Source organism: Moschus berezovskii, chromosome 6, assembly GCF_049115385.1.
Source record: "Moschus berezovskii isolate FMDL1 chromosome 6, NW_MosBer_1.0, whole genome shotgun sequence".
Lineage (NCBI taxonomy): Eukaryota > Metazoa > Chordata > Mammalia > Artiodactyla > Moschidae > Moschus > Moschus berezovskii.
Window position 1 is genome coordinate 39,355,366 of NC_142465.1, and position 12,807 is coordinate 39,368,172.

General features: G+C 44.4%; 1 protein-coding gene across 2 annotated transcripts in view; it reads right to left on the bottom strand.

The window, feature by feature from the left end:
* Positions 1-8,288, bottom strand: part of ANO6 (anoctamin 6) — a 251,097-nt gene extending 242,809 nt beyond the window's left edge. Inside the window, exon 1 of one of the 2 annotated variants that reach the window (XM_055394407.2) lies at positions 8,155-8,288. In XM_055394407.2, the coding sequence (XP_055250382.1) occupies positions 8,155-8,224 (70 nt within the window). In that variant the 5' untranslated portion in view covers positions 8,225-8,288. The remainder of the gene's footprint in view (positions 1-8,154) is intronic. The other variant, XM_055394406.2, reaches the window with a different exon arrangement.
* Positions 8,289-12,807: the final 4,519 nt, after the last annotated feature.

The following is a 12,807-nucleotide window of genomic DNA, read 5'->3' on the forward strand; positions in this document are numbered from 1 at the left end:
TGTGAAAATCATTATGATACTTAGTTTGTAGGGTACAAAGGAAATAAGACAGCACTTCTCCCTCTAAGGCTATACAGTTTGTTAAAATATGCTAAAATAACTGGAATGCAAAACACAAAGTGATGTGTATGATAAAAGAAGAAAACCTAAAGAATGAGCTCGAGTGGAAACTTCTATAAAATACAATGATTTTAATCTAACTTGCTACAAATAACACTGAGAGTTCAAGACCATCCTTTAACTAAACATTAGACTGGGACTTCCCTGGTGGTCCAGTGGTCAAGACTCCATGCTTTTACTGCAGAAGGATCTGCAGTTGGATCCCTGGTCAGAGAACTAAGATCTCACATGCTGCTTAGCATGGCCAAAATACATAAATAAAGCTAGACTGTGGAGTTCTTAACAACATACTATAATCTTCCTCCAAGAATGTCAGAATTTAAATAGCATCTCTAAGGGTAATCTTTACAGGAATCTAAATTTCTTGGTTTCTAAAAGAAAGAAAAAAAAAACAAGAAACACATGGCAATCAACATATGTGTTTGCTGCAAACTCTTGAGAAAAAGATAGGGGTAGGGTATATGTGTGTAGAACTCTTTCCCTCTGTTAAAGCTGTTTGTGTCAGATGCAAAGAACAATGAGACAGGTAAGAGAAGACCGGGGAATCTTTCGGAAAGTAATTATTTGGCTTGAGAGTTAGAACGTGGAAGATACATTGTGACTGTGGATTTGAAACTGAAAACAAAAGGTTTATACAACAGAGTAAGACTGACTATGCTCAAACAGAAGGACTTAAAGAATAGTTTGCTTTTTAGCCATCATACCCCGGTATGATGAGAATATACACACACACATGCACACCATATACATAAGAGCCTCTTGTCAGAACAAATAAGGCAAGGACAGCATCGAGGATGATTTGCTAAGAAATCAGGCAACATTTGCTAACAAATCAGAACACTCCACTATTTTAGCCCCATCCCCTCATCGATCTGGCCATTCCTTGAGGGCCAGCACTGCCTCTGGAGAGCGATCCTGGATTCTCCTAAGCAAGGTTACATATTCTGTCCTTGGTGCCACCATGACACTGGTACACACCTTGATCACAGTCTAGCATTAATCACAGAGGACTCCAATTATCTATTCACATATCTGCCTCCTTCCCAGATAACGAGGAACTGGAAGGTCAGGGACCACAGAACCTAGCAGAGAGCCTGGAAGAATATGTACAATCAGCACTTTTATAATAGATGACTGTGGGCATCTCCAAGAGCCAAGGAAAAGAACTGCACAAGGGCCATAAAAACCACTAACCATTATGCTTATTATTTACTTACTTAAATTTACTTACATAATTTAACTAATTCTTTTAATTATTCAGAGTAATTCATTTCTCCTTCCTTTCAACAATGATTTACTTGGTTTCCACTGAAGATATCAAACATCATTCTAGGCACTGAAAGTAACCCAGTCATGTCCAACTCTTAGAGACCCCATGAACCATACAGCCCATGGAATTCTCCAGGCCAGAATACTGGAGTGGGTAGCCATTCCCTTCTCCAGGGGATCTTTCCAACCCAGGGATCGAACCCAGGTCTCCTGCATTGCAGGAGGGTTCTTTACCAGCTAAACCACCAGGAAAGCCCAAGAATACTGGAGTGGGTAACCTATCCATTCTCCAGAGGATCTTCCTGACCCTGCATTGCAGGTGAATTCTTTACCAGCAGAGCTACCAGGGGACTAGCTTAGAAAACACACAAAACACCTCAGAAAGTTTATTACATTTTAGAGAAAGGTGAGGAAGACAGAATTTTCTTAGATTACAGGAATGGAATGTCTATAACATTTGGGATATTAGCATGACCTAGTCTCAGCCCTCAAGAAATTTACATTATAGTTGGTGGAATTAATGCAAAGATAATGAACAGCAAAAATACAAGGTGAGTGCTAACTGTGTGGAATAGAAAAATGGGGGGTGTGATCATCCACTGGTGGCCACTTTGGGCTTAAAGAGATCAACAATAACTTTCTGGGATTGTGATGGGTTTGGAACGGGAGGGAGCTGCTGAGAAAGAGAAGGAGACTCTGGTATTGCTGGGAAGGGGAATGGTCTGAGCTCCAGCAGAAGAGAAAAGTTTAAGCCTTGCAGAACAATGCAAAATTCTGCCCTACTGCACATCTGTTCTCCTCCTCCTGCCATTACTTTCCACCTAATCACTCAACTCAAGTCCCCACCTTGGACTCCTCTCTGTTTGCTGGAAGCCTTCAGTCTCCCAAGACCTTATAGGTGCTGCCTCTCTTACAAGCTCTCAGTTCCACTTCTCTGCATTCCCATGACCATCAGTGGCCATTTCTGAACCTGACTACCAGAAAGGCTTACCTCGACCATCTCCCCTCTCCAACCCATTTCCCAAGGCACTGCCAGGGAGACCTTTCCAAAAGCAAATTTGATTCTATCACTCCTTTCCTAATCATCTTTCATGAGCTCCATATCACCGACAGCTGGGGTCCCCAACCCCCGGGCTACAGACCATCCCTTGCATTACTGCCTGAGTTCTGCCTCCTGTCAGATCAGCAGCAACATTAGATTCTCAAAGGAGCATGAACCCTACTATGGTGAACTGCACATGCAAGGGATCCAGGCTGCATTTTTCTTATGAGAATCATCGTATCATCCCCCACCCCATCCATGGAAAACCTGTCTTCTGCGAAACCAGTCCCTGATGCCAGCTGGGGACCACTGACCTACAGGGTAAAATCCAAAACCCTTAAAATGTTTGGAGGATTCTTCGTGGTGCCACACTTTCCTGGCTTCCCAGACTCGTCATTGCTCTCCTCCACCACAGGCAATACTTGGAACTCCAGACTTTCTGCCTGCCTGCTTCTTCAGCACCTGGCCCAGCAATCTCCTCTCTGCAGCCGTCTCCTGGCCTCCTCCATGGCTGCGGACGTACTTCAATAATAGCACTTACTGCAAATGGCTGGTTCCGTGGAACCTACTCTCTACGGCCAGTACATGCATCTTACTCTCAGCACTTAATCCTACAACTAGCACAGGTTTGCTCAACTAATGGTGACAAAGCAAAAGTGGTACAAGAATCAGATTTGCAAGTGATTAAAGGTAAAGTTTGTAGTGAGGGGACAGAGATAGTGCAGAAGATATGTCTATATAAAAATGCAACAGTAAAAAGAAAGCTAACAAAGATACTTCAGGGGCAGAGCTGGACTATTGCCTCTCAGAGGTAATAGGCCTCTTCCCACCCATCCCCCACTCCAGTGACAGGACTATTAACTGTCCGCCCAGAGAGTAAAGTCTACCATAGGTAGTCTGGAATCCAAAATAGTCCAAAAATGTCACCAGCCATTTCAGTAAATGAAGATGTTACTGCCATAAACTCAGCAACCACCCCATGATGAACTCTGAAGGGAATTCAGGATGGAGGGAAAACAGGATACTGGTCCTAGATAATAGTTAAGATGAATATCAAAGGAATGATTTTAATAAGCCCAGACTCTTGCATTCTCCCATACACAGAAAAGCACTAAAACCTCTAACTTGAGATGTCTGGTTTTTGTGATTAGCAGGAAGCTTTTGATGTTCAACTACATGTTTCTTGTTCTTCATGCTTTTTAAGCAAAGAAACTCCTATATATCCGTCCTCCCTCGCCTCTCTGAAACAGTCCCTCAAAGCTACCTGAGAGGCTGTCATCCCCAGCTATGGTCCTCAGTAAGCTCCCAAACAAAACATAATTCTCAACTTTCAGGTCATGCTTTTTTTTTCTAGTTGAAACAACCAACCATAAAAACCTTTTGCCTGAACTATCTGAAGTGTTCCTGATAAGCCTTGTTTTTGGAGAACAATTTCCTTCCCTCAGCTAAGTCTGAACAATGGAAATGCAAGAAACAAAACAACATACTAAATATCTATAAAAATAAAAATTCTGACTATGAAAGATATTCCTATCACTTTCTACACCAACAGGAAGAGATGTTAATTCAATTCACTGATTAATGAGGTGGCAAGATGTGGGGGTAGTGTTTCTGGAGGCAAGGCAGCTAAGGACCTTCTGCACACCAGGCAAACAGAACCTACCTCAACTCTGATCTCCATCGGCACCAGTGCAATAAAGGTCATGAGCCAAATACCTCCTGCCATCACTGCCCGGATGTAACATCTGTGGTTCGTTGTTAAAAATGATTTAGAAAATAAGTGGCATTTTGCAAAAACACTCCCATGCCATTAGGCTCTTTCACAGACCTCTGGTGATTATTTCATGCTAAACAAGGAAGCAAGCCTTAAACTTAAAGCACTCAACAATGCTTTGAAAGTAAGCAGAAACCCACATGTCTAAAAAAAGGAGGGGAGTGCAAATCCCAGTCTACTAGAAGGCACACTTCTGTTTATGTATGGAAAACATTTCTATCATGTAATCAGGGGCCACATCTAGTTTAAATAGTTTTTCTTTTTGTCTCTTGCCAATTAATTGATGATAGAGGTTTTACCCAGGAAATTGTGTCAAAATAAGTCTTCTGCTCTGAATTAACAAAGTTATTAGCTATAGAGAAGTTTCATAGAAACCTTCAGCAACTGAGTGGGTTTTAAAGTATTATACAACTCTCAGTAGTGACAAGTGCTGGGAGAAATATGTTAGTCAATAGGTTTAGCAGAGCCCTGCATTACAAAACTAGAGGCAGAGGTTAAAATTATAATCTTCATATCGCCAGAGTCTTCTCTCCCATAGTTGGCAATTATAATTATTTCATTAAAGGTTATATATCATTAGCCTACTTCTGGTAAGCTCTAAAAAAGCTTATTTTACAATGACAAACTTTCCACTGGTATGGTAAACATCTCCTGATATAAAATCACTGCAACCCACATTAAATTTATATAACAACTCCAAATTATTGAAACCTGGTATTTGTTGACTGACAAAATATGTTGACTTGACTCCTATATACACTTAAGTATAAATATCAGTAGACTCTGAAGGGTGGGATGAAAGAAAAATAGAGATATTTATTTTCTTAAATATATCTACACTGCTTGACTTGATACAACCATCAGGTAAATACAGAGTAGCCCAAGTTAGGTTTTTTTTTCCCCTAAAGTGAAATCTCTTGATAGCATGGTTAACAAAGCTCAGTCTTGCTTACTTTCATTTTTATTTGGGTTTTCACCCTTCTTTATTTACAACTGTCAATGTAAACAGTGACACCTCACCATAACAGGCAAAACTGTTTCCCTATGAAACAGACTGTACTAATTTTATTATAACTTTTTAAAGTTTGCTCCTATGATTTATATTTGTATGTAATAAGAATTTGGGGCTTCCCTGGTGGCTCAGAGGTTAAAGCATCTGCCTCCAATGCGGGAGACCCGGGTTCGATCCCTGGGTCGGGAAGATCCCCTGGAGAAGGAAACGGTAACCCACTCCAGTATTCTTGCCTGGAGAATCCCATGGACGGAGAAGCCTGGTAGGCTACAGTCCACGGGGTCGCATAGAGTCGGACACGACTGAGCGACGGAACGGAATAAGAATTTGGGCTTCCCTGGTGGCTCAATGGTAAAGAATTCACCTGCCAATGCAGGAGATCCAAGCTCAACCCCTGGTTCCAGAAGATCCCCTGGCAAAGGAAATGCCAACCCACTCAAGTATTCTTGCCTGGAGAATCCCATGTACAGAGAAGCCTGGTGGGCTACAGTTCACAGGGTCGCAAGAGCTGGACACAACTTGGTGACTAAACAATCAGTATTAGTATCCTGAGAAAATTGGGTCAGGCTGGAGGAGTAGAGGGATATGTGCTCATCTTCTCCTGCCTGAGCACCAAATCACAACTAGCTGTTGAACAACCATTGACAGGAAGACACTGGAACCCACCAAAAAAAAGATACCTCACATCCAAGGACAAAGGAGAAGACACAACTAAATGGTAGGAGAGGCACAATCACGATAAAATCCAATCCTATATCTGCAGGTGGGCAACCCACAAGCTGGAGAACAATAATTCCAAAGAAGATTTCACACTGTTGCGAAGGTTCTAGGCCCTACATCAGGCTCTCCAGCCTGGGTATCCAGCCAAGAGACTGGGAATCCCCAGGGAATCTGACTTTGAAGGCCTGCAGGATTTGATTACAGGACCTTCACAGGACTCCAGGAAACAGGATTTACTACCATAGCCTGCTAAACAGTAGTATAATACCCCGACAGCTGGAGTGACAAGGTGGAAAGGCATCAATCTGCATAGGTCTTGCAAGTCAGAAAACCTGGGTTTGAATCTCAATAAGCTATGTGAGAAGTTACGCAAATCAACCTGTGAGCTTCAGTTTTCTCTCCCATAAAAATGAACACTACTATTTGCTCCCTCCATATGGATGATTACCTAATAAATTATTCTCAAGTAAATGAAAGTATGGAGTATATAATACCTTCTCTTCAATTTAGCTTTGGATTTCAATGAGCAGTGCCTGCAATAGCTAAGATATGGAAAGACAATAATTATCTGTCTACAGGTGAATGAACAGAGATGATGTGATATGTATAGGTATACATGCATGCTTATAATATGGGATATTAGCGCCATGAGAAAGGAGATCCTGTCATTTGCAACAACACAGATGGAACCTGAAGGCATTATGTTAACTGAAATAAGACAGAAAGAGAAATACTGTGTAACTTAGATGTGAAGTATTTTTAAAAGGTGAACTCACAGAAACACTAAAATGAGGGGGAGAGTGTGGAGATGTTAGTCAAGGGTACACTTCCAATTATAAAATGAGTAAGTTCCAGGTATCTAAGCATAGTGCTTAGAGTTAATAACACTGTATCTTATACTTTCTGAGATTAGATCCTAAAAGTTCTCACCACAAAAAAAACATGGAATTAAGTGACATGCTGGTGTTAGCTGTCTGGTGGTGATCATTTTGCAATATATAAATGTGTCAAACATGTTTTACCTTAAACTTACACATTGTTAAATGTCAATTATATCTCAGTAGAGTTGAAAACAACAGAAAAATAAATACATGAGCAGTACCCAAAATGTGAACGAAAAACCACACCTAACTCCTAAAATTAAGTTACTACTAAAGTTATTACAGAAGAATATATTAGAGAAGAATGTTAGTACATAAGCAGGAACTGTTACGTTATTGAAACTGATTTGGCATCCAGGAAACCGAGTCGGAGTCTGCCTGGTAATTTAATCGCCAGTCTTCCGGATGGGCTCTATGTGTCATCATTAGCTGACAGTGTTCTCTTTAGGGACCTGACTTTGTCTGCACTCCTCCAACTGCGTCCCCCTTCCTCACTTCCTCCCACCCCTTTCGGTTAACTCTTAAAACAGCTGTCCTTGGGCACCGTGCACCACTTCTAAAGAATTTTTAACCAGAAACAGGGCACGCAGGGCTTCCCCCCGAGCTCCGGGGCCCCCGGGACGGGTAGGAAATGCCCAGCGGTCCACCCTGCCTCAGGGCTTCCTCCACCGCATCACTTCCCCCGCCCGCGCCGCGGATGGAAAAAGGATCCCGGCCCACGCCCAGCGGACTCAAATCAGTCCCGGGCCGCCCCACCCAGCCCCACCCAGCCCCGGCCCTCCGTCCCGGGCCGCGCGACTGCTTTCACCTGGAGGTGGCTTCGGGCGGGTCACACCCCTGCCCTCCCCACCAGGGCGCGCTCCTTGAAGCCCGCCCTCGGGCTCGCAGCCCGCGCTGGCTCCCCGGAATCCCCCGCGCCAACTAGAGCCGGAGAAAACGACCCAAAGTTGTTGTCCAAAGACTTCCCGCGCGCGGGGGCTACCCCGTATCTACGATCGGGGCCCTCGTCCCTCGCCCGTCCCGAAACTGACACGGAGACCCGCGCCTCGCCGGCCTTCGCCGGGGCCGCCAGCTCGCCCGCCCGCCGCGAGCTGAGCCGGGAGGCGGCCGGTCTGCGGCTGGAAGCGACCGCATTGCGGCCGCAGGCGGGCGGCGCGGGCTTCCTCCTCCCGGCCCTCTGCCCCCGACCTGCCGAGGGTCCCAACAACCTCCCTCGCCGAGAAGGGTGCGGCGCCCACGCGCAGTGCCCGAGCCCCTCCTGCGTGGGCTGCGGATTCCGGGGACGGCGCCCGGCCCCGCGCCGCACCCCCCGCTCCCGGGGAAACCCCTCGCTCACCGATATCCCCATCTTCGTCGTCCTCCTCCAGCTCCATTTCTAGCAGAACGTCCCTGGTCATCATGGGCATGTCTGGCCCCGCAGCTCGGAACTTGGCGCGAAGTTGGGGGCTCCTTCGAGTCCGGAACTTCGGCTCTCCGACGGGGCGGGCGCCCGGGCAGGGGCCGCAGGGCGCGTCGCACTCCCGGCGCAGGGGCCGCCGTGCTCAGCCGGCGCTCGGTGAACCCGGACCCGAGTGGTGCGCCCGAGACGAGCTCTGGCCGCCGGAGCCGGGCCGGGCCACTGAGCATGCCCAGTGAGCGCCGCGGCTCGCTGCGGAGTGATTGAACCGCCGCGGGTGTATGAGCTCCCAGAAGGAAGTCGGGCGAAGAGAGGAGGAGTAGCTGGTGTTCGCGCTGTGCCCGCCAGTGAACCCGCCGAAGGGGGAGGCGAGAGCGGGGACTGCGAACGAGGCAGCTCTCTGTTTCAAGTTCATATATGGGCACGTCCTGGGCTCGCTTTCTTTGATATCTGCTGCAAGAGGGGAGAGACGCTGCTGCAGCTCCCAGGAAAGACCCTTTAAGCGAGCGAGTCTGGATGGTGTTTAAAGGCGAAGTGGAGCCCATGGCGGATCTTAAAGTATCAATTACTCTGACTCCAAGTGGGGAAACATGTATTCTGTAGGGGAATGGGGAGGTGGCAATTACAGAGAAGAGGCCAAACTCGTAGATAAGAAACAGAAGAAAACAAGACCAAGAGAGCGAGATCCAAAGAAACACGTTCAAAAGAGGCAGGATTTCCACATCTAGTGAGGTGAGGTTAGGGAAGGGAGAAGCGCCCCCTACTCCCGCCCGTAGGGGCGCATGCAGGGAGTGGTCGGAGGATGTTTGCCAAGAGATCATCTTGAAAGCTTCATCTTCCGTGTCACAAGGGCAAAGGAAGCGAAGACCTCCCTTATGGTTAGGTGTGAATTCTACTCTCGAGCAACGGTTAAGTGTGAATTGTACTCTTGAGCAATGTGAAAAACCATCGTAACCAGAGGGAACAAGGTACTGAAATAAAGTTGAGGCAGAGAGTATGAGAATGCATTCCTGGTGACCAGCGGGAGCAAATACAGAGGGATTTCTGCTTTCAGACACATGGGATAAATTGAACTGCGGGTTCCTGGGGTTGTACATCAGCAGAACTTTTTTCCTAAGAAGCTGGTGAGTTCCCATGGGTCCATTTTGACTTCTCCAAAGGGCTAGAAGGTACATTTGAAATCGTTGTTATATTCATTGTTTCCCTAAAACTTATTGAAACTTTTTGTAATTTTTCCACTGAAGTCCAAAATTGTTATGATAATGAGAATAAATATTCAGATGACACGAAATCTGTGCATTTTATTCTCCTATGCACTTATTTCTCATGTTTTCTTATGAAAGAAATAAGGCATTGAGATCAACTGTCAGTGGGAGTGGGAAAACAGCTATGAATATGCATTATAAGACAACAGGAAATTACTTTTAAGAAAATATACAGGAAACATATTTGCTTCTTAAGGAAACTTTTGGTGGAAAATGGGTTGAAGAAAAAAAATGAGGAGAAAAGATTATTTTCTTTCAGTAAACTTTGTCCCTAATGCTTATAATATGGTTCCTACTAAAATAGAAATTCCAGAAGTATTTTGGTTACATGTGAATGTGATTAACTTCACAGTTTTCATTTAAAAAATGCATATGGTAGTTTTTATGTGCTAGGCACAGTTCTAAATGTTCTGTTGTTGTGCTTGCTTGCTTGTTCAGTTGTATCTGACTCTTCGATCAGATGGACTGTAGCCTGACGGGCTCCTCTGTCCATGGAATTTTCTAGGCAAGAATACTAGAGTGGGTTGCCATTTCCTATTCCAGAGGATCTTCCTCACCCCGGGGATCGAACCCAAGTCTCTTGCATCTCCTGTATTGGGAGGCAGATTCTTTACCCCTGTGTCACCTAGGAATCACTCTAAATGTTTTACATTCAGTTATTTACTCTTCATAATAACCCTAGGATTCACCACTCCTTCACTCAGGCAGAGCGATTGAGTAGCTTGTCCAAAATCACACATGGAATAAGTGGTTGAGCTGGGAGTCAGCAAGCAGCTTATTCCAGAATCTGTGTTCTTAAGTTACTTTGTAAACCCCTTCAGAGACATTTTTAAGGCATTTTTAAAAATCACTTTTTTTCCCACCATTTTTTAAAAAAATATTTATCTATTTATTTCTTTGGATGCATCAGGTCTTAGTTGCAGCATGCAGTATCTTTAGCTGCTCCATGTGAACTCTTAGTTATGGCATGTGATATCTATCCTTGACCATGAATCGAACCTGGGCCCCCAGCATTGGGAACATGGAGTCTTAGCCACTGGACCACCAGGAGAGTCCCTTCCCACCAATTCTAAAGCTTTAAAATTCTCATCAACTCTCTGCTATAGTTCTTTCACCAAATAGTCTAGTTTTTTGGGCCTAGGATTTTGTTCAGTGTTAATCAGTAATTAGAAAATTCTTATGATTGATTTTCCATTAGGTTTCACTGAGTCATTTTAAATTCTTTGCAGATTTTAAAGTTTACATTTTTCTTGCCCAATAAATGTTGCAGAGACATTGCTAGACTTATATGTAAAGGTGACTGTTGCTAGAAGGGAAATGAATTGTTTACTTTGGTTAGCTGTAAATTTATTATTAGTAATCTGTTATTTCATTTAATCCATTTTATTTCCTACAACTTCTTTCATGCATTATTTTTTTCAACTGAGTAATATGTGCTTCAAAAAATAATCAAGGTAACAGGCCTGGGTAAGAACCATACCTTTGACTCTGAAAAATTATCATCTATATCATGAATAGTTTATGAAATAAAATGTTCCTAACAATCCGTGGCCAGGTGATGGAACTGGCAAAGCTTTTCCAAGTCAGGGATCATAGACCAAGTATCTTCCCCTTCACTGATCTTCTGATTAACTGCAAGCTTTGACTGGCCACAGAATGGCCCATCTTTCTCTGCCCATGCCTTAAATGTTGGTACTTTTCTGGCTCCCATCCTCAGACCTCTTTTCTTATCTTTCCCTACTTAACTCATTCAGTCTTATAACTGTATTATCTTTTCCAAGCAGGGCTAGTTTCATGGGCATACCAACAGTTCATTCACACAGGGCCCTGCACTCAGAAGGGCTTAATATACTTGAGGTCTTAATGCTCTGTGGTTGCCAGCTTGAAGATCTTACTAACAGTATGTTTGGGTTTTTGTTTTGTAAGTGAAGTCCATTGACAGAGTGGAGCATGCCTCCTGCCACCTCTCTGCCTCCCTGGGATAGGTTCAGCTGCCAGCTCCTCTCATTTTCTGGCATTTCACTCATATACACTCTCCCCTTCACCTCATTCAGGACCACGGAGAGACTTGGGCACAGGTTCAGGGAAGGTCAGGTTCATTTGTGTGCAGGGCATGGTGGCAGCTGTCCTGGATTGTCAATGCCACAGAGCACCTAGGGGTGACTTGTTGGGAATGAGCCTCTGACCCATGCGCAAATGCATCCTAGCCTGGAAGTTGTAGTCTCTTGGAGGTGTGCCTCTGATGTGGTTTAGAGATTATTGGCCATAGGAAGGGGCTCAACTTCTCCACCCCCATCCAGAGCATTCAGTTCTACAGATTTTTGGGAGGAGAACCAAGCAGCTCATGGATCTCAAAGGCTCTTTGAACAAGGGACCCTGGCTTTGCATTTTGCACTGGGCCCTCCAAACTGTAGAGTTGGCCTTGATTTCAGGATATTTATTTCCAGCTCAGCTTTCTCTTCTGTGTTGCACATGCTGTATCTGCCTATTTGGTTGAACGTCTTCGCTTGGATATTTGTTAAGACATTTCAGATTCAGCAGGTTTAAAACTAAATTTATGACCTCTGCTCTATATCTGTTTGCCTAAACTAAGAATGGCACCACTAGTTACACAAGCCAATGATTTGAGCCTCACTTTGACTCCTTCCTCTCTCTCTTTTCCCTCCTATTCAATCAGTTGATAAATCCCAGGGCATCTACCCTATTTTCAGGATATCTCAAGTACATCCTGTGTTTGTTGCCTATTGTTATACTGTTGCATAACCACACAGCTTGACATTTTAGCAGAGACTTGAAGGAAGTAAGAGATCAAGACATAAAACTGTCTGAGGAAGTAAAGTTCTATGCAGAAGAGAAACCAAGTATAAAAGTTCCAAGTCAGTTCAGTTCAGTCACTCAGTCCAACTCTTTGCAACTCTATAGACTGTAGTACACCATGCTTCCCTTTCTATCACCAGTTCCCGGAGTTCACTCAAACTCATGTCCATCGAGTTGGTGATGCCATCCAACCATCTCATCCTCTGTCGACCCCTTCTCCTCCTGCCTTCAATCTTTCCTGGCATCAGGGTCTTTTCCAATGAGTCAGTTCTTTACATCAGGTGGCCAAAGTTATGGCATTTCAGCTTCAGCCTCAGTCCTTCCAATGAATATTCAGGACCAATTTCCTTTAGGATTGACTGACTGGACCTCCTTGCAGTCTAAGAGACTTTCAAGACTCTTCTCCATCTCCACAGTTCAAAAGCATCAATTCTTTGGTGCTCAGCTTTTTTATAGTCCAACTCTCACATCCATACATGACTACTGGAAAAACCATAGCTTTCACTAGACG